Genomic DNA, 25724 nt, shown 5'->3' with positions numbered 1-25724 from the left:
GAGCCAAAGGCGGATGCTCAACCACTGAGCCACCCAGGTGTCCCTTATTTTGGGTTTTTGAAGAATATATACTTATAATTTTACTTGCTTAATCATTTACTCCCTACTTTTCAACCTATAGGTTTAATCCATTGTTCACTTTTGTCTAGCTAACTTTTTATACCAGGGTTTTGTTTTTTCCCACCTGCTATATTCTAAAAGTGTCAACCATTAAGTTCTGCCTATTCCGTCTCACCAGTCCCTTTTGCTATTTTATATTTTTAATCCTCTAACTTTTAACTTTGTTTTAAAATTTATCTTCTTGGGGCACCTGGCTAGCTTAGTCAGTTGGTAGAGCACATGACTCTTGATTTCAGGTTGTGAGTTTGAGCCCCATATGTTGGTGTAGGATTTACATTAAAAAAAAAAAATTTTTACTTCTGTTGTTTTGATTTCTCATACATATTTTCTCCCTATTCTTGAGCTTCTTTTCCAACTCTCATTTTGAAACTGTTTTTGAACATCTCTTTCCTGTATTTCCCCTCACTAATATTTTTAAATCAGTATTCTCTTTTATTTCTGCTTTCAGTTTTATTTAACTTAAAAATTTTACTGAAAATGAGTAGTCCCATACCATACCCATTGAATATCTTCAGCATAAACCTACAGTTACAGAAGATAACACATGGTAGTTTCAGAATAAAAATGTCTTCTATGTTTAATTTGGAAATCTCAAATGAGAAAAAAATTGAGGAAAGTAGTCATCCAGAGAAAGGAATATGGTTATAAACAAATTCTAGTGGGGAAATGTGAAAAAAGATGACATGTTGGTAAGAATAATAGTAAAGAGTTGTGGATGTGGCTCAACTGCAAGGAACTTTTAACATTTACTTAGTGTCTTCTAATACGTAATACCATAGAAGACCTTAGAAAAATAATATCCTAAATTCTTGTTTTATAGGGTAAAAATTCCATTGGCGCTAGTGAGGAAAATCCAGGTAAACTTCCTTGTTCTACTTTTGAAGAATATGTTTATAATTTATTTTTATTGCTATTAAAAATAAAATTTTTTTTAATAGTTATGAGAAAGAAGAGAGGAAGAGAAGATGAATCCTACAATATTGCAGAGGTCATGTCAAAAGAGGTAAAAATAAAGTGGAGTAAGCACATAAGATTCACTGTTGAGTAAAACCTGTTGAAGATTTTGAACTGTATTAAAGCTGTGTGAATTGCTGTCAATCAGCTTTTCAGTCTGTAAGGGCTTATTTCAGGGAAGAAAATGGCACCATCTTCCTGTTAAGAGAACATGAGCTTGGCCTAATTAGAAATTATTATAATAAAAGATAAATAGTTATTATCAGAAATTATTTTAATTTCTTAAAACTTCAATACCTGATATTGAGGGGATTCCTGGTGGCTCAGCGGTTTGGCGCCTGCCTTCGGCCCAGGGCGTGATCCTAGAGCCCTGGGATCGAGTCCCACCTTGGGCTCCCTGCATGGAGCCTGCTTCTTCCTCTGCCTGTGTCTCTCTGCCTTTCCCTCTCTCTCTCTCTCTGTGTCTCATGAATAAATAAATAAAATCTTTTTAAAAAAAAAAAGACCTTATATTGAGAACTTTGTTCTTGTTCCTTGTTGAGGACCTTTAGGGAACTGAAATCATATAGTCCTTTTTATTTTAAATATTTTAAAGATTCTGTTTATTTGAGAGAGTACAAGCTAGAGAGAGGAGAAGTAGAAGGAGCCCGACCTGAGGTTCAATCCCAGGACTTTGGGATCATGACCTGAGCTGAATGCAGACGCTTAACTGACTGAGCCACCCAGTCACTCCCATAATAGTCACTTAAAAAAACAGATCCTTTTTTACCTTCTTACTTAATAACTCATAAAACGGAAATTAAAAAGCATGTTCAGTTATAACAGACCTTAAGTATTATTTTTTTTAAGATTTTATTTATTTATTCTTGAGAGACACAGAGAAAGAGATGCAGGCAGAGGGAGAAGCAGGCTCCTCATGCTGAGCCTGATATGGGACTTGATCCCAGGGCCCTGGGATCACATCCTCAGCCAAAGGCAGATGCTCAACCACTGAACCACCCAGGTGCCCTGAGACCGTAAATATTCTTCAAGCATATTTTAATATGTTACATTCTTAAATTTAACAAAATTCTAACTACATTTTTCTTTAACTTGAAATTCAAACTGTTAAAATCTTCATAAAGTATAAAATAAGAAATTTCACATAATACTTTAAGGATGCACTCTGATATTTTCCTTTTTTTTTTTCTTCTTTCATTTAAAAATGATGGTCAGGACCCATTTAATTGGATATGAAACAGCATGCAATTTGAAAAACACTGTTATTTAAGTATTATTTAGATTTATTGAAATTTAGCCAGTCCTCCAGCTGTTAATTTATCAAATATTGGTAGCATATCAGCTGTCGGCAGACTTTGTCCTAACATGCAGAAGATCAGTTGATCAAGAAAACTAGACAGTGTCTTTCCTTAACTTCCATCCAGTGAGAAATCTATGTAAGTAAATAGTCCATTATAAATTGGATGCTGTCAAGCCTATAAAAGGATTCTAAACTCAGGCGCTAGGTTCATAAAATTTTTATCTAGAAGGTGGCATCTGAATTGTGACTTGAGGGGAAAAGCAAAATCATCTAAAGGTTGGCGAGAGTTAATAGGGAAATAGTAAGATATAGGGAAGATAATAGTGAAGTGTTCTAGGAAGAGAAAAGACTTCTTTGACAGATGTCCAGAGGTAGGAGAAATCCGGACAAGTTCAAAAAACTTAAAAATACATTTTTGTTTCCAGTTTGTATTGTAAATGAAAAGGTGGTGAAGAATGAAAACTATAGAGGTAAACAAGGTCAGGAGTTTAGTTAAAGGGTTTAATTTTTAACAGTACTTCATAGATGGTATTATGTTTTATCTTTTGATTCATTCACACATTGTTTTTTGTTTTTTTTTTTTTAATTTATGAGAGACACAGAGAGAGAGAAAGGCAGAGACAGGCAGAGGGATAAGCAGGCTCAATGCAGGGAGCCTGATGTAGGACTCGATCCTGGGACTCCAGGGTCACTCCCTGAGCCAAAGGCAGATGCTTAAATGCTAAGCCACCCAGGCGTCCCACACATTGTTTTTCAAAAACGTTGAGCTTAGCTATTCATTTATTTTTGCTTAGTTTAAAAGACCACTCTCCTGTCAGTTCCTTGTATCCCTTCAGCCTTAGGGTTTGAATATATATACCTACAAGTACTTTACATATACACATGAAACACATGTAAGCATGTACATTATGTGTATGTCAGCCACTTAACTGATGTGTTCTATTCTATGCATCTTAAATTCAAGAAACTTTGAATATCTACCATTTCATCCCCTTTCTCCTCTGCATGTGCTATTCTCTCCTTAAACATAGCCTATCTTTAATGATTATGCCCTAATGATAACTTTTTCAGATAATTTGATACAATACTCGCCTAATTCATCAAGTGGCACTCAGGTATTGCTTGTCTTCCTACCCTTAGGATTTATTAGGTACTTCAAAATCAGAGTTTTTTTATTCTGTGTTTTTAATTTATTTGTCTCTGCCTTTTGCTTTGCTCAAGATTGCAAATTCAGATGTCTGTCCACAGAGGCGTAAAGTGGGCTAGAGTTGAGACGATAATACATTTGGAAGTGATTCCTTAAATACCAGGAGTAGCCACAACTTAACTCTAGAGCCAGGGTTAGAAAACCTTTTCTGTGCAGAGCTGGATAGTTTTTTGTTTTGAATAGTTTAGTGGGTGACTACTCAAAGGTGAACTTTGCCGTTGTAGCCTGAGAGCAGTCATAGACAAATTAAGCAGATATGCTCAACTTTGTTCTACTTAAACTTTTATTTACAAAAACAGGCTGCCACCTGGAGTTGGTCTACAGGCTATAGTTTGCCAAACCCTGTAGTATAGGATTACTGTTATGTGTGAATTTGGACTTAAGTCTCTTCAGATAAGCTTTGGCTTAAAAAATTAAAAAAACCTGGAACATTTAGGAAATATCCCAATTTTTAAGTGTTGCTAATTAATGCATAGTTTTATAAGACACTACAGCCTTAATTTTGCCTGAGATCCACCAGTTTGAGTCCTCTGTATTTTAATTACCTTGAGAGCCTTATCCCCATTTCCTGGCATGAAGTTAGAATAAATGTTTATTTAGTAAATAAATGAATGAACTACATACATTGTTACTTTATTTCTGTTTTCTTGATGTTCTAGGAAATTTTGTCTGTGGCTAAAAAAAATAAAAAGGAGAATGAGGTAAGAGATTTATGAGAGATATTAAATGTAGGAGCCATGTTTGTTTCCCTGATTATTAGCTCCTTTAATCTCCAGGGTACATTTATTTCTTTTAAAGATTTTATTTGAGAGAGACAGTGTGTGCATGAGCCGAGGATCAAGGGGGTGGGAGAGGGTGAAGGAGAAGCAGATTCCCCACTGAGCAGAGACCCCAGACATGGGGCTCAGTCCCAGGACCCTGGGATCATGACCTGAACCCAAGGTGACTGAGCCACCCACGCACCCTACTAGTGTACATTTTTTTCTCGGCAGGTACTTTATTACTTAACCTTAAAAATTTTTACTTTTTATCCTATCATATTTCTTCCTTATGTATCAACTTAAGGTGTCCTGTTGCATGTTTCTTAATGTGTAAATACTAGGTTATAGATCCTTGAGAGTTTAAGTGGTAATGCAAGTGCCTGTAACCATGTGCATTCCATATGTATATATTCCACAGCTTGTGGAAACTCTGAAAGATGCCTTGATCTTGTTTCTGACATTAAATACTATCTTTGGATCTTTTTGGGAAGGCTTCTCACCCCACCCTCATTTTATGTGGAGAAGTTCCTTGTTACCTGAGTAATCACTATCCAAGTCCCTTTAGTTACAAGATTTCTTTGGGAAGCAGAAACAATTGTAACATGAAAATGTTCACCAGGGGATATAGCAATTAACTTACTTATCTAAGATTAATAATAGGCTTTTGGGAAAATTGATGACATGATTATAAAATGAGAGATACTCTGGTTACCCATCATAATTTTGACCAAAATTTACATCTTATATATAAGTGCATTGATATTTATTCTTTGTTCAGTATAAGAATTAGTTTATGATAATTAACAGATAATTATAACTCAACAATATTAAATGTAAATGAGATTAAGCATATTTTTTTAAAGATATCATTTATTTATTAATGAGAGACAGAAAGAGGCAGAGGGAGAAGCAGACTCTCCAAGAGCCTGATGTGGGACTCTATCCCAGACCCTGGGATCACACTGAGTCAAAGGCAGACACTCAACTGCTGAGCCACCCAGGTGTCCCTAAGCATGTATTTTTAAAATATTCAGTTGTATTTTTTAAAGATAGAGCTTCAATCTCATTTCCCGTGATTTGCTATGAAATTTTGACCATTTTATAATATGCAGTAAGTAAATGTATACAATGCTTGTGTTAATTCTGATGAATTTTGATAAATATATACATCTGTGTAACTATCACCCAAATCAAGATTTAGAACGTTTTCATATGGTAGAGGGATCCCTTGTATCCTTTGCCAGTCATTTCTCCCACCACCAAACCTAGAAGCCAACTGCTTTTTGACTTCTGTCACAGACCAGTTTTGCCCAATTTTTTAACTTTTATTACAGACTAGTTCATACAAGTAAAATCTAAATATGTAGTCTTTTATTTCCTATTACTTTTTACTCAACATAGTTGATACTCATTTATATTGTTGTTAACTACTAGTTGTTTTTTTTTAGTCGCTGAGTAGAATCCCATTGAATGAATATTATAATTTCTTTATCCATTTTCTGGATAGGTATTTGAGTTGTTTCCAGTTTGTGACTTATGAATAAGACTTCCATGATAATTTGTGTGCAAGTCAGTGTGGACATGCTTTCATGTTCTTGGTTGTATACCTAGGAATGGAATTGCTGGGTCATATCATAAATGTATGTTTAACTTTATAAGAAAATAAGGATCTCTTCTTGAACACAGCATTTCACTCTTTAACAGCAATATGCAAAAGTTTCTGTTGATATTATTTCTAGCATTTCACTTAGTCTTTTATTTAGCCTTTTTACTGAATGTGAATGAATCTTGTATGGTTTTATTTTGTGTTTTCGTAATTACTAATGATGTAAAGCATATTTTCATCCTCTTAATGGCTGTGTGTTTTCTTTTATACAGTTTATAGAAGTTTCTATTGATATCTTTTATTGTTGATATAGGAGTTCTTTATATAATGTATAGGTTCTTTTTATGTTTTTTTCAAAGATTTTATTTATTTATTCATGAGAGACACAGAGAGAGAGAGAGAGAGGCAGAGACATAGGCAGAGGGAGAAGCAGGCACCATCCAGGGAGCCCAATGTTGGACTCCGTCCCGGGACTCCGGGATCATGCCCTGAGCTGACGGCAGACACTCACACGCTGAGCCACCCAGATGTCCTGTATAGGTTTTTTGTCAGATTTATGTACTGTACTTTCTTTCAGTTTGTGGCTTGTCTACTCATTTTCTTTTTTTTTTTTTTTTTTTTAATTTTTATTTATTTATGATAGTCACACACAGAGAGAGAGAGGCAGAGACAGAGGCAGAGGGAGAAGCAGGCTCCATGCACCAGAAGCCCGACGTGGGATTCGATCCCGGGTCTCCAGGATCATGCCCTGGGCCAAAGGCAGGCGCTAAACCGCTGCGCCACCCAGGGATCCCTGTCTACTCATTTTCTTAACGGTATCTTCTAGTAGGCAGAACTTTTAGGTGTTTGGTTTGTTTTTTTTGTTTTTGTTTTGATAGAGTGTGAGTGAGAGAGCGTAGCAGAGAAAAGGGCAGAGGAAAAGGGAGAAACATACTCCCTGCTAAGCAGGGAGCCCCAAAGTGAGGCTTGATCCCAGATCACCAGGAGTCACTTAACCCACTGAGCCACCCAGGCTCCCCAGAACTTTCATTAAAGGTTTATAGTAGCTCAGTTTATCATTCCCGCACCCTGGCCTTTGGTGGTTAGAGCGTTTTTGCCTTTTATAATAAATTTTTGCCTATCGTGAGGTTATCAATATATTTTTTTTTAAGATTTTATTTATTTATTCATGAGAGACACACACACACACAGAGAGGCAGACACACAGGCAGAGGGAGAAGCAGGCTCCATGCAGGGAGCCTGACGTGGGACTTGATCCTGGGTCTCCAGGATCACACCCCGGGCTGCAGGCGGCGCCAAACCACTGCGCCACCGGGGCTGCCCTCTATTTTCTTCTAAAAGCTTTACGGCTCTGGTTCTGATGTTTGGGATGCTCATCACTGATTACTTTTATGTATGGAATAGTGAAACTCAGGTTTGTAATTTTCCAGTTGAATATCTAGTGGCATTATTTTTGGTATTTCTCATTTATAAGACTTTCCCATCTCAATTGACTCAATCCTCATGTTCACATTCTTAATATAGGGCTGTGGACATCACTAACCAATAAAATCTGTCATTGGTCATAGGTTGGTAATGAGTCCCTACAGATAAGTTGATACTCAAGTGTGATGTAGTTAGTTCTTAAACTTTACTTAATTTCCCCTTTCCTGCAATGAAAGTAATTATTTATTTATTTATTTATTTATTTAATTTATTTTTTTTTAAAGTAATTATTTAGATGGAAGTAAATGTTTCTGTTTCCTTGAAAGGAAAATTTTTTTTTTTTTTTTAAGATGTCATTTATTTATTCATAGAGATGCAGAGAGAGAGAGGCAGAGACACAGGCAGAGGGAGAAGCAGGCTCCATACAGAGAGCCTGACATGGGACTCGATCCAGGGTCTCCAGATCAAGCCCTGGGCTGCAGACAGCTCTAAACTGCTGCGCCACCGGGGCTGCCCTCATTTCTGTTTTTTACAGACATTATTCATTATCTTTGCTTTGGGTGAAAGAACTTACTATTAAGAAAATAGTTTAATATATTCTTTTTTTTATTTTATTTTATTTTTAATTTTTATTTATTTATGATAGTCACACAGAGAGAGAGAGAGAGAGAGAGGCAGAGACACAGGCAGAGAGAGAAGCAGGCTCCATTCACCGGGAGCCCGATGTGGGATTCGATCCCGGGTCTCCAGGATCACGCCCTGGGCCAAAGGCAGGCGCCAAACCGCTGCGCCACCCAGGGATCCCTAGTAAATTCTTGAGTAGCTAATTTTAGAGGTTTGGATGGGAGGTAAAATTATAAAGGTCATTTCAATAGCATGTGCCTGTAATCTGAAAGAGTTATTTTCAGATTTTTTTTCCAATGGCTTTACACTTATGAGAGAATGGGGGTAACTGTCTCTTAGGTTTTCTTCCACAAATGGTTTTATTTCTCCATATTTGATTAATGGATTATAGGACTAGGTAAATTTTGATTAAGTTTTCTGATAAATAGAAGGTAACAGCATTATGTATCAAACTTCTAATTAAGCTTGTTTCTTTACAGAAAGAAAGCTCCTCTTCTAATCTCTGTGTAGAAGACCTTCAGAAAAACAAAGATTCAAATAGTATAATTAAAGATAGATTGTCTCAAACAGTTAGGCAGAACACTAAATTCTTTTTTGACCCAGTTCGGAAATGTAATGGACAGCCAGTACCCTTTCAGCAACCAAAACACTTCACAGGAGGAGTGATGCGATGGTACCAAGTGGAAGGCATGGAATGGCTTAGGGTAATGAATTCTTAATTTTAATACAAGATACTGGTTCATTCTACATAATAACCTTTTTTTTTTTTTAATTTTTTATTTTATTTAATCATGAGAGACACACACAGAGAGAGAGGCACAGGCAGAGGGAGAAGCAGGCTCCACGCAGGGAGCCTGATGTGGGACTTGATCCTGGGTCTCCAGGATCACGCCCTGGGCTGAAGGCGGCGCTAACCCGCTGAGCCACCGGGCCTGCCCCATAATAACCTATTAATGTGCTGTACCACAACTTGAGTTGTTCCAAGTTTCGTTTTTTTTAAGATTTTATTTACTTATTTGACAGAGCACAAGCAGGGGGAGCTGCAGGCAGAGAGAGAGGGAGAAGTAGGCTCTCCGCGGAGCAGAGAGCCCAACATGGCACTTGATCCCAGGATCGGCATCATAACCTGAGCCAAAGGCGGCTTAACTGACTTAGCCACCCAGGCACCCCTCAAGTTTCATTATTAAATGTGAAACTTTTGTGTGTAGATACTTTCTAATTTATCTACACTAAATTTTATTCAAGTGTTTTATTCAAGTCTGCCAGCATTTTTATGGCTTTGATAACCAACTTCCCACAATTGTTATTGTAACAATGAATGTCAGTCTTACCATAATTACCATCTTTGAGTAAAAAGAAGAAATAAACTATTGCTACTCCAACAGGTGTTTATATTAGAATTTAAATACATTGTGTATTATTTTGTCCAGATGCTTTGGGAAAATGGAATTAATGGCATTTTAGCAGATGAAATGGGATTGGGGAAGACAGTTCAATGCATTGCTACAATCGCATTGATGATTCAGAGAGGAGTACCTGGACCTTTTCTTGTATGTGGCCCTTTGTCTACACTTCCTAACTGGATGGCTGAATTCCAGAGGTTTACACCAGATGTAAGCTGTGTTTCCTTTTGTTGACTATATTATAGTTTCACATATTTTATTTTGTTGCCTCAATTGTAGAATTGTTACTATAATTATATGGTTTCTGCACTACAGAAACACTATATCTTGAGGATTTTTTAAGTTTATTTAAGTAATCTGTACACTCAGGATGGGGCTTAAAGTCATGACCTCGAGATCAAGAGCTGCATGCTCCTCTGAGCCAGCCAGGCACCTGTACTTGAGTTATTTTTCAAATTTTAGCAAAATCCACATTATGTCTATATGGAAGAATAGGTATTAGTAATCTCAAATATTTGCCAAATATATCCCTGGATCATTTTCAGTGCATTGGATAATTTCATTCACTTAAGACTGAACTTAAAGAGAAATTATTTCTCTTTCTATGGTGTTTTCCTTCCATTTATACGTATCATCTTAGCCATATCCTTGCCTTACACCTGATTTGTTTTTATGGCTTGTTTTCTCTTACAGTAGTAGAATATTAGAGGGAATTGACTCATTTTGCTATAGACAGAGCTAAGATTAAATTATCTTTTTTTTCCTCCTAAATGATTAATTGTATATTTTCCAAATTTTTGATATTTGCATTTTATTCTAAAGTTTGTTATAAATCAATATAAAATCTTTTAGATTCCTACTATGTTGTATCATGGGACCCAGCAGGAACGTCGAAAATTGGTAAAGAATATTCACAAGCGAAAAGGGACACTGCAGATTCATCCTGTGGTAATTACTTCATTTGAAATAGCCATGAGAGACCGAAATGCATTACAGGTACGATTGGTTTCTATTAAACTCTTAGTAATCCACAAACCACATTTTTCTTAGTTCATAGCACTTTCTTACCATCCAATAAGCATTTGTGTAATTTTTTTTTTTTTCTGGTGAAAGCAATAGATTGTGTTCTACAGATTCTTCTAGAAACCATAAGTTTATATTAATAGATTGAGAGAAGATTGTAGTCTCTAACAAGAATTTAAAAAGTTGATGGCACTTGACCTATAGCTATAATATCAGCTTGTCATAAATCTAATCTGAGTATGTTACAGATACCTGACTTATGTTTTAAGTATATAGAACTTGTCCATTTAATTTTAATTAAGTAAGAATAGAATATATGAAGACAAGTTATTTTTATACTACTTCTGGATATATGGCATACCTGTTTTTTGTGTGTGCCATAGCTACTTATTTATCAGTGCCCACATTACAAAATAGTTGGAAAGTTAACCTTTGCTCATTGCCTCTCTGTTTTTCTTTTTCCCTGTTCATTTTTTGATATTTGCACTTTTCTATTACTGCTCCACCTATATCACATAGGTTCTTTACTAATTTCTTTTTCCTTCCTCTGGTTGGTATATCAAATTTTACTTGTGTGCCAGAGGAAATTTGGAATATGAATTGCAATTGTGTTATTTCATAGTAAAAGCAGTATACACTGCGTGTAGGAAAAAGCATACAGACTTCAAAGCAATTCTGAGAATGCTGCTGCTGTATTAAATATTTTTATTAGTATATAGATATAATTGATACATTGTGTCTTGAAACTTCAGCTTTCTGCTAAATAATATAACATGAAGATATAATTATTTTGACCTCCCTACCTCACCCATATTAGAACAGATAACTTTCTTATCAATTCCATTTGCTAGTGGCTAGAATTTTTGTAATTCTCCCTTTCACTGAACTTAGGATATCATTTTTTTAGATGTTATTTATTTATTTATTTGACAGATAAGAGAGAGCCAGAGAGCACAAGGAATGGCAGAGGTTGAGGGATAAGCAGACTTCGCCCTTAGCAGGGAACCCAACATGGGGCTTAATCCCAGGACCCTGTGATCATGACCTGAGCCAAAGGCAAATACTTAACTGGCTGAGCCACCCATGTGCCCCTTAGGATATCATTTTAAGGATCTTCACTTTCAGGGTGCAGGGCTCCTATTTATTGCTGAGTGGCAGCAGAAATATCTGTTAATAAATCATTTTTCAGAACCCTCATTATTTCTGTTGAATTGGGTTTTCTCTTTGCATTCGTATATTCATTTATATTTGTTTGGCTTTTTTATGGTAGATGTGTTATAGTGAGAGGTTTATTCAGGTTATTTGGTATTACCAGCAAAAGAAATCTCAAGTTGTTTTTCTTTTTAAAAAGTCAGTAGGGGCAGCCCCGGTGGCACAGCGTTTTAACGCTGCCTGCAGCCTGGGGTGTGATCCTGGAGACCCAGGATCAGGTCCCACATTGGGCTCCCTGCATGGAGCCTGCTTCTCCCTCTGCCTCTGCCTCTCTGCCTGCCTCTCTCTCTCTCTCTGCCTCTGAATAAATAAAAAATAAAGAACACAAGAAAGAAGTGTTGACAAGTATGTTTTCTACATACTTGTTTAAAAAAAAATAAAGTCCGTATTATGTTAAAAAAAAAAGCTTTTTTGTTCTGCTATAAATGTAGTAAAATGAAATGCAAAAAATGCCCCATTTCATACTCTTCCCCTAATTTGCCAATCCTATTCTCCGAGGATACCTACTTGGAGATGAACTTTATGCTTGCTTGATCAAGATAAAAGAGAAAGTACAGATAATAAAAATAAGATTTTTTTGTCATTTTTGCTTTTTCTACAGGTTTTTTTTTTTCTCCTTTGATATTATAATGCTCTGAATAAGATTGTGGTTTTGTTGTTTTTACTTTTTTTTTTTACCAGGTTTTGAAAAATGAGAAATTAAAATAATTTTGGGCCGCCCAGGTGACTTAGCAGTTTAGCGCTGCCTTCAGCCCAGGGCCTGATTCTGAAGACCCAGGATCAAGTCCCGCGTTGGGCTCCCTGCATGGAGTCTGCTTCTCCTTCTGCCTGTGTTTCCGCCTTTCTCTCTCTCTCTCTCTCTCTCTCTCTGTCATGATAAATAAATAAAATCTTTTTTAAAAATTAAAATAATTTTTATGATATCTTAATGAAAATAGATGGGTGGCTTTCTGTGAGGATAGAAATTACTAAAACTGCCTCCAGATGAAAGGGAAATGCTAAACTAACCCAATAGTTATGTAAGAAATGGAGAACACCTTGAGAGTGTCAATTTCAGATGTAGGCCTCAAGAATGAAAATTGTCTTAATTTTTCAGAGCATGTGGAACATGCTATAAATATATAAAAGTTTTTAGTTCTTTTTTAGGAATTTAGTATAACACTAATTAAAACCTGACAAAGCATTACACAGGGGAAACTCAGACTGCTGGTTTTGTTTTTTGTTTCATTGTTTTTAAGATTTATTTATTTTCTGAGAGAGAATGAGAGAGAGCACAAGTGGGAGGGATAGAGTAAGAAGGAAAGAGAATCCCAAACAGACTCCACACTTGAGTGCAAAGGCCAATGCGTGGCTTAGTCTCATGACCCTGAGATCACAATCTAAACCAATATCAAATTGGACACTTAACAAACTGAACCCCCCAGGCCAACTGAAGACTTGACCTCTTTGACTAAAGAATGTGAATTAAAAATTTTTTAATAAATAATCTAAAAGTAGATGGATATTAATTAGACATAGCCAACTGAGGTCTATTTTTTTTTTAAGATTTTATTTATTTATTCATGAGAGATGCAAAGGGAGAAGCAGGCTCCACGCGCAGGGAGCCTGATATGAGACTGGATCCCGGGACTCCAGGATCGCGCCTCGGGCCAAAGGCAGGCGTTAAACCACTAAGCCACCCAGGGATCTCCTGAGGTCTATTTTAGAAACAGGTATACATCAGTTTTAGGGAATTTATTTATCCTTTTAATAGATCAGAGGAAAATAAGATCATCTCAGTAGATACAGAAATGTTATTTGATAAAGTTAAACATCCATCCCTGGTTTTATTTTTAGAATTGTTTTTAGGAAAAATTGTGAGATCATCATTTTAAAGTTTTTCCCTAAATTCCTTTTCTAGCACTGCTATTGGAAATACTTAATAGTAGATGAAGGACACAGGATTAAAAACATGAAATGCCGTCTAATCAGGGAGTTAAAACGATTCAATGCAGATAACAAGCTTCTTTTGACTGGTACTCCCTTGCAAAACAATTTGTCAGAACTTTGGTCATTGCTAAACTTTTTGTTGCCAGATGTATTTGATGACTTGAAAAGGTAGGTAAGCCAATTATTTAACTATTTTCTATACCTCTTTCTAACCTACTCAAACCTGTGCTCTTAGTTAGAATTACCTCCTTTCTTCTAGGTTGTTGGATTAAAATGATAGCTTTTTGGCAAGTTCTATTGACATCAATTATATGTCAATATAATTGATTTATGTGATAGGTTAACTTGTAATCATTTTTTTGTCTTACAGCTTTGAATCTTGGTTTGATATCACTAGTCTTTCTGAAACTGCTGAAGATATTATTGCTAAAGAAAGAGAACAGAATGTATTGCATATGCTGCACCAGGTTATGACTTTGTCTTACTCTTCTTAATGTGGACTCCTAGAATAAAAAAGGAACCCCCTAGATTAATGAACCTCTCAGATTTACTTTCTCCCTTGCTTTTCCCCTACCCCCAAAGTCACTTTATAACAGAGCTCAAAGTGCTTTTCAAAATTTTGTCCTTTTCATGTAGATGCCTTTTATCCCTGTGGTTATTCATAGGTTTATCAGCCAAAAAATGAGTGTTTTTTACCCAGTGTTTGCCAGTAATATTTGAGTAATTCACTTCCTTGCATGATCCATATTTTTTTCCTGCAGTCTTCACCCATCCTTCTTTTCTTCTTGACTTTATTTATTTATTTTTTTAATTTTTTATTTATTTATGATAGTCACACACAGAAAGAGAGAGGCAGAGACACAGGCAGAGGGAGAAGCAGGCTCCATGCACCGGGAGCCCGACGTGGGATTCGATCCCGGGTCTCCAGGATCGCACCCTGGGCCAAAGGCAGGCGCCAAACCGCTGCGCCACCCAGGGATCCCTTCTTTTTGACTTTAGACAAACATAATCCAACAAAGATCTAGTCATTTTCATATGTGAGCCTAAAAACTTCTCAATTGTGCTTTGACAGTTGTATTCAAAATCCATTATAATTTTTTTCTTTAAAGTTTACATATTCATGATAAAAATGTGAAATAGTACAAAAATGGCAAGTAAAAATAAAATCCCAAATCATACTTTCCCTACCAAATCATTTGTATTTTTTTCCCTGATAATTGGTGTATTTGTTTCTGGGCTCCTATTTACAGATTTTTTTTTCTTTCTTAAACTGCTAGTAATTCCTCTCTGTCACTGGTAAGGTCTCTCTGTGCTTGGCTCTATACCTGTGGAGTATTTAAGTACAAAGCCCTAAAATGAATTTTCTTTATGTAAGTCAGTTATCAATTCATATTTCAAGGTAAGGTTATAAAGGATATACAATTAAAAGAACTCTTGTTTCTGTGTTTATAAATGTGAAAATTACATGTCCTCACACAACAGTAAGATGAATAAAAGGAATTTTAAGCTTGAAGTTTTAGAACTTCTAGTTTGTTGTATTTTGGAGCCCAACATGGGGCTTGAAATCAAGACCCTGAGATGAAGATCTGAGCTAAAATCAAAGTCGGATGCTTAAGCAGTTGAGCTACCCAGGCACCCCTGAAGTTTAAGAACCCCGGGAAGGAAACTCATTTCTACATCCATTTCTACATTCACACATCCATATGTGTTAGGTTTTTTGTTTGTTTGTTTTTTAAAGATTTTACTTATTCATAAGAGACCCACACACAGAGAGAGAGGCAGAGAAGCAGGTTCCATGTAGGGAACCTGATGCGGGACCCGATCCCGGGACACCAGGATCACGCCCTGATTCGAAGGCAGGCACTCAACTGCTGAGTCCCCCAAGCATCCTGGTGTGTTAGTTTTTTACTAGTCCAAAACCTCACTTTAAATGCTGTGGGCTGTAACTTTAATCCTAAGAGGCATTAATGTCATCTTTCTATTTTTTCAAATATTCAAGATATATTAGAGTTTCTGAAAAATTGGTAAATTTTGAAATGTTTTAGATAAAAACTATGAGTTTGTCATGTGGTCTGGTCTGAAGAAATTTCAAGAAGATATTTTATCTCTCCTTTCAAAACTTAATAGTATTTATAAAGGAAAAAAGAGAAGGGACAAAGAGGTATGTGGAGAGAGTATTCCCTGAAAGCATAAGAATGCTTAACATTCACATGTTTTATTTATGTTTAAATTTTAGATTCTAACACCTTTCTTACTGAGAAGACTAAAATCTGATGTTGCTCTTGAAGTTCCTCCTAAACGAGAAGTAGTTGTTTATGCACCACTTTCAAAGAAACAAGAGATCTTTTATACAGCCATTGTGAACCGTACAATTGCAAACATGTTTGGATGCAGTGAGGTAGAGTGTAGATTTGAAATAAACTATAAATAACAGTTGGCATTGGAAATTTCGTGGTTGATTTTAATCTTAGTGCTTATCACCTCTTTTTAGGACTTGTAGAGGGTAACTAGTTCTAACTAGCATATAAAGCATAAGTTGAATTACAAAAATTGTCACCTAGTAATTCTGTGATCCTACTAAAATTCAGTTGATGGCTCATGCATTAATTGCTTTATAGTTATCTGGAATGTTTGTTAAAATTTGTTATTGTGTCCTAGATTAACCCTGATCATGCTATTTGGGGATGGACTTATATTTGAACAAGCACATAGTAAGAGTTTTCTCAGCTAGACCAGTCTCCCCTCCACGTACATAATCCCTTTATAGGAAGTGATTGATCTCCAAAAAATTTAATAGAATACCTTATTTGAAAGAACAACCTTCTTTAGTCACCTACCATATTATAAAAGATTAAAGTGGAATGTGATTATCTTATAACTAAAGTTTAGAAGACCTTTATTTTATTTTTTTTAAGATTTTATTTATTTATTCATGAGAGACACAAAGAGAGAGAGAGGCAGAGACACAGGCAGAGGAAGAAGCAGGCTCCATGCAAGGAGCCTGACGTGGGACTCGATTCCGGGTCTCCAGGATCACAACCTGGACCGAAGGCGGCGGTAAACCGCTGAGCCACTGGGGCTGCCCTAGAAGACCTTTAAATTATGTTTATGTAAATTATGTTTCAAAACATTAGTGGCTCTATACATTTCTGTTTTGTACAACTATTAAATTCTCTTCCCCAATTTTTATTATAATTAAAGGGAGGATATGTCTTTTTAGCTACTAGAACTTTATAATCATTACTTAATATGAGGAATTTCATTGCAGTGTTAAAGCCAAAGAAATACTCTCTAACGCAAATATGTGGAGTCCCTTAATTTAGCCCTAAGTTATTAAATTTCTTTATATAAGTTCAAAACCGTTACATCATCCTTAATTTTTTCTACGAATATATGAAAGCATTTACCCTAATTCTCTGATACTGTCGTAAGCATTAAAATAATTCGACTTCACATGACATTTGCAGTTGGCCAAAATTTATAGATCCTTGATTTTGTGCCTTTGGAAATCACTAAACTTGATGATGAAAGACAATTATTTTTTTCTTATGTCTAAAAACATTTGCACATTAAAGAAATTACAACCCACTTTGTATATGTTTAGAGTTTAAGGGTATAGCTTTTTAAACATACATTCCTTTTTAAATTCACTTTTAGAAAGAAACCGTTGAGCTAAGTCCCACTGGACGACCAAGACGGCGAGCCAGAAAGTCAATAAATTACAGCAAAATAGATGATTTCCCTAATGAATTGGAAAAATTGATCAGTCAAATGCAGCCAGAAGTAGACCGAGAAAGGTGTGAGTTTAAAATAAATTTAAGTATTCTTTAAACTGATCCTTTTTGTCTTTCTCACATTCATGGATTATGTTTTTGGTAGAGCTGTTGTGGAAACAAATATCCCTGTGGAATCTGAAGTTAATCTGAAACTGCAGAATATAATGATGCTCCTTCGTAAGTGTTGTAATCATCCATATTTGATTGAATACCCTATAGACCCAGTCACACAGGAGTTTAAGGTGAATACCATTTAATAGTGTACTGTTCTGATTTCTGTAATTCATTCTTCGTCTCTCTCTACCATCCTCCCTTTCTCCCTCAACTCAAATAAATTAATAAATCTTTAAAAAAAGAATAAACTCCGACATCTGTGCAGTAAGTTTAAACTTACAGTTCTCCTATTATAAAATACCCTTTCAGGGGCACCTGGGTGACTCAGTTGGTGATGCATCTGCCTTTGGCTCAGGTCCTGATCATGGCGTCCTGGGATTGAGCCCAGTGCCAGGCTCTCTGCTCAGTGAGGAGTCTTCCTCTTCTCTCTCTGCTCCTCTGCCCCCACTCATGTTCTCTCTCTCTCAAATAAATAAATAAAATCTTTTTATTTTTTAGATTTTATTTATTCATGAGAGACAGAGAGGCAGAGGGAGAAGCACACTCCCTATGAGGAGCCTGATGTGGGACTTGGTCCTAGGACCCTGGGATCACGACCTGAGCGAAGGCAGACACTCCACCACTGAGCTACCCACGTGGCCCAAATAAAATTTTTTTTAAAAATAAAGCATTTGGGAGAGGAGCGGGGAGGATAAATCAAGGGGGGACTTCATTTGATTTCCATTTTTGTGAAGTCATTTATTTTTTTGAGGGAGTATGTGTGTGTAAACAGTAGAGGGGCAGAGGGAGAGAGAATCTTAAGCTGCCTCCATGCTCAGTGTGGAGCCCCATGTGGGGCTTGATCTCATGATTCTGAGATCATGACCTGAACTGAAATCAAGAGTTGGGTGCTTAACCGATTGAGCTATCCAGGTGCCCTCAATTTTAAATTCTAGAGTGTGTCTTTCCTTGAGAAAGAACTATCTTCTGATTTAAAAAGATCAAATAATAAGGTCAATTTTTCTTTAAGATTTTATTTATTTATTCATGAAACACAGAGAGGCAGAGACACAGGCAAAGGGAGAAGCAGGCTCCATGCAGGAAGCCTGATGTGTGGGACTTGATCCTAGAACCCCGGGATCACACCCTGAGTCAAAGACAGACGCTAAACTGCTGAGCCACCCAGACAGGCGTCCCTCAATTTTTTTTTTTTTTAATTTAAAGTTTAATGGGGACTTGTCATTGAAAATGAACTATTTACCTGGATTTTATTTTGATAAAAGACAGATTACTAGTAATTATTGTGACTGATTTTTCTGTTCTTCTTTGCCTGCTTTTAAGATTGATGAAGAATTGGTAACGAATTCTGGGAAATTCTTAATTTTGGATCGAATGCTGCCAGAACTAAAAGCCAGAGGTCACAAGGTGGTACTTTTGATTGGATTTTTGGTTGCTTAATTACCTCTTATTAATTGATACAGATACTATGATATATTTAAATTTCAGGTGCTGCTTTTTTCACAAATGACAAGAATGTTGGACATTTTGATGGATTATTGCCACTTCAGAAATTTCAACTTTAGCAGGCTTGATGGATCCATGTCTTATTCAGAGAGAGAAAAAAATGTAAGAATGCTTACATCATACGTACCAAATTCTCTTTTGTAACTGTCTTGATTTCTAATGTAATGTTCAGAGTAGACCCTCAAATTGGTAGACTAAACACCTTGTAGCAGGGTCAAAAATATAAGCATTTTTATTTAGTAAGCCTTAATGTTTCTTAAATTATGTATATTTTCTGGTCCAACTTGACTTAATATCCTACTTCACTACCACTGTGACTGTAAGGATATTGAGATAACCAGATCTTTTTTTCTTTCTTTTTTTTTTTTTAATTTATGATAGTCACAGAGAGAGAGGCAGAGACACAGGCAGAGGGAGAAGCAGGCTCCATGCACCAGGAGCCCGACGTGGGATTCGATCCTGGGTCTCCAGGATCACGCCCTGGGCCAAAGGCAGGCGCTAAACCGCTGCGCCACCCAGGGATCCCACCAGATCTTTTTTTCTCCTGAGTTTGGCTCTTCCCTCTACTCCAACATTTCACTAGAAATTTAAACTCTATAGCAGTTGAAGAATTTTACAGGAACCACCTGTAAATCCACCGAGAACCTGCTGTTAGCCTATCCTATTCCTTTTTTGTCACATACATGTGATCAAGAATCAGTCCATTTCTGTATCTACTTAACATTTTATCTTTTGGGGGATATTTCAAAATAAATTATAGATGATACTTCTATTTCAGCATATTTTGTCTTTTTGGGTAAATTTTACATATCCTGAGGTGAATAAAGGAAAGTGTTTATTTTCTGAGTTTTAATGAATGTATATATGTGTGACCCAAACTCCTATCAAGGTACAACAACTTAACATCAGCTCAGAAAGTTCTCTCAGGCAACCTACCTGCCTACCCCATCTCCTGGGAAACCACTTGGGGTTTTTGTTGTTGTTCAGTCCTTATATCTTAAGAAAAGATGACCTAAGCTTTAAAAAAAATAGTATTATTAAATATTCTTCCTTAAACTTCCCTTGTGATGTGTGAGTTTTCTTTTTTAACAAAAATATCTTTTATTTATTTATTTATTTATTTATTTATTTACTTACTTACTTACTTACTTACTTATTTACTTATTTATTTTTATTCATGAGAGACCCAAAGAGGCAGAGACACAGGCAGAGGGAGAAGCAGGTCCCATGCAAGGAGCCCGATGTGGGACTCGATCCCGGGTCTCCAGGATCATGCCCTGGGCCTAAGGCGGCACCAAACCACCAAGCCACCCGGGCTGCCCCTTCCCCCCCTTTTTAAGAATTTATTTATTTATTTATTAGAGTGAAAGAGAACATAAGCAGGGGGAGCCGCAGAGAGGTGGATAAGAATCAGGCTCCCTCTACAGGGAGCCAGATGTGAGGCTCCACCCCAGGGTCAGAGATCATGACCTGAGCCTCCAGTAGACACTTGACCAACTAAGCCACACGAGTGCCCCAACAAAAATGTCCTTAATAAAAGAGGGGCTTGGAAAACAAATGAAATTAACCTAAGCAAAAGATGTTTATAAGCTAATTATTTGCTAGATCTGAATGATTGATTCAGTCTCCAGTGGATACACCTTTTAATTGTTATAACAAAATAATTTTCCTCTTTGGTTCTTTTGGTTAGCGTTAGTTCTGTTTTTATTTCTAATGCTCATTGCTATGATTTATTAGAGTGAAAGGATACAGGTTAAAATCAGCAAAAAGGGGCAGCTTGGGTGGCTCAATGGTTTAGCGCCACCTTCAGCCTAGGATGTGGTTCTGGAGTCCGGGGATTAAGTCCAACATCGGGCTCCCTGCACAGAGCCTGCTTCTCCCTCTCTCTGCCTGTGTCTCTGCCTCTCTGTCTTTCATGAATAAATAAATAAATAAATAAATCTTAAAAAAAAAAAAATCAGCAAAAAGTTGACTCACATAGGGTGAAGTCTAGGAGAAACTAGATGTGAGTTTTCAGTGAGGTCACATAGGCAGCATTTAATTGTCCCAGCAGCAGTTTGTAACTGCACATGTGAAGTAAGCCAGAGAAGCTCATTGAGCCTTGGTGTGCAGGGTTTCCATTGAAGGTTAGTCACATAGGCATTATGTATCTGTGTGACTGGCCTGAGTTACCTAGTCTCAAGGCCCTCTAAAGATCAAATTGATTAGAGTGCTTCCCCGGTTTACTGTCTTAACCTGGGCAGTAGGTATGCTTAGCGATTTTTTTTTTTTTTTTTAATTTCATGGGAGGGGAGTCTGATAACTTTCTTTTTTTCAGCAAATTGGTCTTTTTCAACTTTCATGACTTCTGGGTTTTTCAGTATTTATTTACTCCATATTGAAAGTGCTGTAGATACTGAAGAATTCATACTTAGTTTGAAGAATGCTGGTTATTCTTTACTTTTTTTTTTTTTTCTGCTTTTAGATGCACAGCTTCAACACAGATCCAGATGTATTTATCTTCTTAGTGAGTACACGAGCTGGTGGCCTGGGCATTAATTTGACTGCAGCAGATACAGTTATCATTTATGATAGTGATTGGGTAAGTTGGAAGTATGGCAATATACTGTTATATTTCCATTCTGAACTTTTTATCTTTCAATGTGCATTTTGCGGTTTTATCTATTATCTTTCATTGTATGCTTTGCAGTTTTGTTTATCTGTTTTGAAAGGGTATCCCATCTTAAGACAAAAATCATTACCAAGTGCCCTGTATGTAAAGACTTGAACATATTTTATCATTGGAACCATTCTAGAAATCTAAAATGAGTTAGGAGACTTTAAAAGATTCGATTGGATCATGCATTTGACTTTACCCATTTAGTAGGAGTTTAAATAACTTTAATGTTAAACTGTTAAATATTGGGACCCCTGGGTGGCTCAGCGGTTGAACATCTGCCTTTGACTCAGGGCATGCTTCTGGAGTCCCGGGATCGAGTGCCGCATCAGGCTCCCTGCATGGAGCCTGCTTCTCCCTCTTTGTAGGTCTCTGCCTCTCTCTCTCTCTCTCTGTCTCTCATGAATAAATAAATAAAATCTTTAAAATAATAATAAATAAACTGTTAAATATTATTAAATATTATTTTTCTCTATCACTTTAAGAATCCTCAGTCGGATCTTCAGGCCCAAGATAGATGTCATAGAATTGGTCAGACAAAGCCAGTTGTTGTATATCGTCTTGTCACAGCAAATACTATCGATCAGAAAATTGTGGAAAGAGCAGCTGCTAAAAGAAAACTGGAAAAGTTGATCATCCACAAAAGTAAATAATACTTTGTAGTACTTTTCTTATTTCAGTTGTCTGTTGTATATCGTGAGATTTCATTACTGTTATTTTCTTGTAATAGAAATTGGCACAACTTAGTGTAGGATTTAGAGTTAGTGAAGAGGTCGCTCAGTTAGGTCAGCATCTGACTCTCGATCTCACCTCAGGTCTTGATCTTAGGGTCGTGAGTTAAAGTCCCATATTTGGTTCCATGCTGGGCCTGAAGTCTACTTAAAAAAATAAATAGTGGGGAATTTACAGCTGTAAAGACCTATACTAGGTTTGTATGACTATAAACAGAAATGAAGAAAAAACTAATGGTAGTATCTAGGTAAGGAGCAGAGGGGGCAGAGAAAACTCCAGGACACTTTCAAAGTGCTATATCTTAACCTCTGTCCTGGGGATTTGGCATGATGTTAATGCTTATTCTTGGTAAGAGGTTACCTGCCAAAAGACTTTACGAAGACTTCAAGCCACTTCTTACAAGTCCAGTATACTAAATACTAAAAATACATTGAAGTAGCACTATTAAAAATGTATTTACTTGGTTGAACTCACTTTTTCAAAAAATATTTGGCTCTAGAACATTCTTTTCATCATTTTAAACCTAGTATTTTTTAAATAGTGTGTTTTTGTTTTTGAAGATGGGGAGAGAGGATTGCGGGGATAGACAGGGAGGGAGAGAGAAAATCTCAAGCAGGCTCCATGCCCAGCATGGACCCCACCCAATGCAAGCCTTAGTCTCACAACCCTGAGATCATGACCTGGGCTGAAATCAAGAGGAATACTTAACCGACGGAGTCACCCAGGCACAAATACAGTGTTTATAAACTAGAAAAGATTCTGAGAAGTAGGGGAAGTAGAGTAAGTAAGGCATTGGTGTTTTATATTTTGTTCCCTAAGATTCTTTAGAAAAATTCTACTTTTATTTGTGTAATATCAAATTCTATTTGGAGAAATTGGCTCTATGGCTACCTTAACAAAAGTTGAAAACATCTATAAGTTGTGAAGCCTAGAGAAATAGGAACATGATAATGTTGAAAATCACTATCAGTTTGTTTTCTACTACTTTTCTACCTGCTTTCTACTTAAATACTTTGTCTCACATATATGACTGAAGGAAATGTGGGTTAGCTTTTAGAAATCTTCAATTTAACTTGACTGAACATTTAGATTGTACTTGGAATTTACACTGGAGGAAAAAAGAACTTTTCTAATAAGATTTTGTGCAAATTAAAATTTTTTCACCTGTGTTTATTTAGAAATTTTAGTGATGAGATAAATTTTCTTTATGGACTATAATTTAAATTCAGTAAAGTGTATGTCTAGTTTTCTTTTCCCAATTCCGTTTTCAGCATTTTGAAAAATTTATATCAAAAAACAATTTGAAAGGAATTTTTTAAGTAATGACTTTGTTGAGGTAATATACATACAGTAAAATACTGATGGTAAGTGTACAGATTCATGGATTTTGACAAATGTATACACTTGTAACTATTCTCCAGATCAAGGTAACAAAGCTCTGGTTCATCCAAAAGCATTTCCTTGTGCATCATTTTCCATGTTCCCTTGTCTCTCAGTAAAAGGCAATCACTGTTTCAGTTTCTGCCACATAGAGAAGTTTTCCTAATCTCATATGTGAATTCATTTGTATGTATGGAGCTACTTTTGTTCATAATATTTTAAGATTTGTTGATGTGTGTATTAGAAGTTAATAGTTTATCCATTCTTTATTAATGTTTAAATTGTTTTCTAGATTTTGTTTTTTAATGAATAAGGTGCTCTTGTTTGCTCAAGTGTTTGTGGACATATGCCTTTGTTCTTGGTCTTTGAATGAGTGTATGTTTACCTATAGGAAATTGCTAAACTTTTCCCCAAGTGGGCATACCATTTTATACTTCTACCAGCAGAGTATGAGAGTTGTGGTTGCTTTTCTTCCTTATTAACACTTGACTTTGCTTGTTGTTTTTAACATAAGCCATTCTTTACTGGTTTGTAATGTATATTTTGGCTTTAAAAGTAATTTTCAGTGTTTTCAATTTCTTGAAAATTTTTTCTAGATCATTTCAAAGGTGGTCAGTCTGGATTAAATCAATCTAAGAATTTCTTAGACCCTAAGGAATTAATGGAATTATTAAAATCTAGAGATTATGAAAGGTAAGCCTTTTTTTTAACTTGAGAAAAATGTAATTCAGTTTTGATTTATCATAAGGACTTGAATATTTTGTTTCCTTACAGGGAAGTAAAGGGATCAAGAGAGAAGGTCATTAGTGATAAAGATCTGGAGTTGTTGCTAGATCGAAGTGATCTCATTGGCAAGTATCATGCTTTTATTTTCTTTAACAGAAACTGAAACAGACATGTAAGAAGAGAGAATAGTAATACTATACTCTTATATGTAATTCATTCAGCCACTAGTCCATATTTTTTTTCATTGTGAAAATTTTGTCAGAATCTTTAAATTATGAGATTTTACTCTTTCACTCAGGCATCTTTTACTGAGAACATGTCTTTAAACATGGTCACTATGTCGTAATTACGTTATTACATTTAAGAAAACTGACACTAAACCTTTGATATCATCTACCTAGGCCATGTCAAGATTTCCCCAGTGGTCTCAAATCTTTAAATTCAGGATCCAGATTTCACTGTTGACTCTCTTTTCTTCCGTAACACCTTCCTCACTTTTACCATGTCATTGACAAAAACTGAATTGTTTGTTTTATATAATGACCTACATTCTGGAATTGGCTGGGTTTTTTTGTTTGTTTACCCCTTTTGTATTGTTCTTTGATTTGTTCCTCAGTCTACTTATTTTCTGAAAAGTGGTAATAGCTATGTACATAGCTGTACAAGCTTAGATCCAGGTTCCATTTCTTAGGAATACTTTGTTCTTTCTCTCTTTGAGAAAAGCACTTGTTAGCATTTATTTATTTATTTAGGTTTTATTTATTTATTCATGAGAGACCGAGAGAGAGAGAGTCAGAGAGTCAGAGACACAGGCAGAGGGGAAGCAGGCTCCATGCAGGGAGCCCGACGTGGGACTCGATTCTGGGTCTCCAGGATCACACGCCGGGCTGCAGGTGGCGCTAAACTGCTGCGCCACAGGGGCTGCCCACTTGTTAGAGTTTAATGAGTCTCCTTCCATTTGGCTTTAAGCTACCAGGACATCCCCCACCACTACCACCACTATTAATCTTCTCAGCTCTTCTGCTAAAGAATTTAACCTTCTGTGATGACAGGCTGATTTGGGAGCTTTCCCTTCTGCAGAACTTTGTGACTTGATTGCATTTTGTCAGTGGTAGAATCAGTTTCAGTCTTGTTTTTCCTGCATTTATTTGCCAGTGTCTGCTCACTAATAAAGGTTGGCAGATGTGCAGAAGGTCCGACTCCTCTTTAAGTGGTAATGCACCATACCAGCTTTCCCAAAGTAACCTGGGTGATGTTTTTTGAAGTTGATCCT

At 36.3% G+C, this 25724-nt stretch overlaps 1 protein-coding gene across 2 annotated transcripts in view; it reads left to right on the top strand.

Moving 5' to 3' along the window:
- The window catches only part of HELLS (helicase, lymphoid specific), a 44235-nt gene that overhangs the window by 12777 nt on the left and 5734 nt on the right, over positions 1-25724 (top strand). The window contains exons 5-21 of one of the 2 annotated variants that reach the window (XM_077878326.1): positions 941-977; positions 1059-1123; positions 4241-4282; positions 8477-8701; positions 9428-9610; positions 10253-10396; positions 13536-13732; positions 13935-14031; positions 15801-15962; positions 17222-17361; positions 17444-17582; positions 18775-18858; positions 18940-19059; positions 21422-21538; positions 22099-22258; positions 24322-24418; positions 24500-24576. In XM_077878326.1, coding sequence (XP_077734452.1) covers positions 941-977; positions 1059-1123; positions 4241-4282; positions 8477-8701; positions 9428-9610; positions 10253-10396; positions 13536-13732; positions 13935-14031; positions 15801-15962; positions 17222-17361; positions 17444-17582; positions 18775-18858; positions 18940-19059; positions 21422-21538; positions 22099-22258; positions 24322-24418; positions 24500-24576 — 2086 coding nt within the window. Of the gene's footprint in view, positions 1-940; positions 978-1058; positions 1124-4240; positions 4283-8476; positions 8702-9427; positions 9611-10252; positions 10397-13535; positions 13733-13934; positions 14032-15800; positions 15963-17221; positions 17362-17443; positions 17583-18774; positions 18859-18939; positions 19060-21421; positions 21539-22098; positions 22259-24321; positions 24419-24499; positions 24577-25724 lie in introns of those variants that run through there. The other variant, XM_077878327.1, reaches the window with a different exon arrangement.

This window comes from Canis aureus, chromosome 29, assembly GCF_053574225.1.
Source record: "Canis aureus isolate CA01 chromosome 29, VMU_Caureus_v.1.0, whole genome shotgun sequence".
NCBI lineage: Eukaryota > Metazoa > Chordata > Mammalia > Carnivora > Canidae > Canis > Canis aureus.
This window is presented reverse-complemented; position numbering and strand designations above follow the sequence as displayed.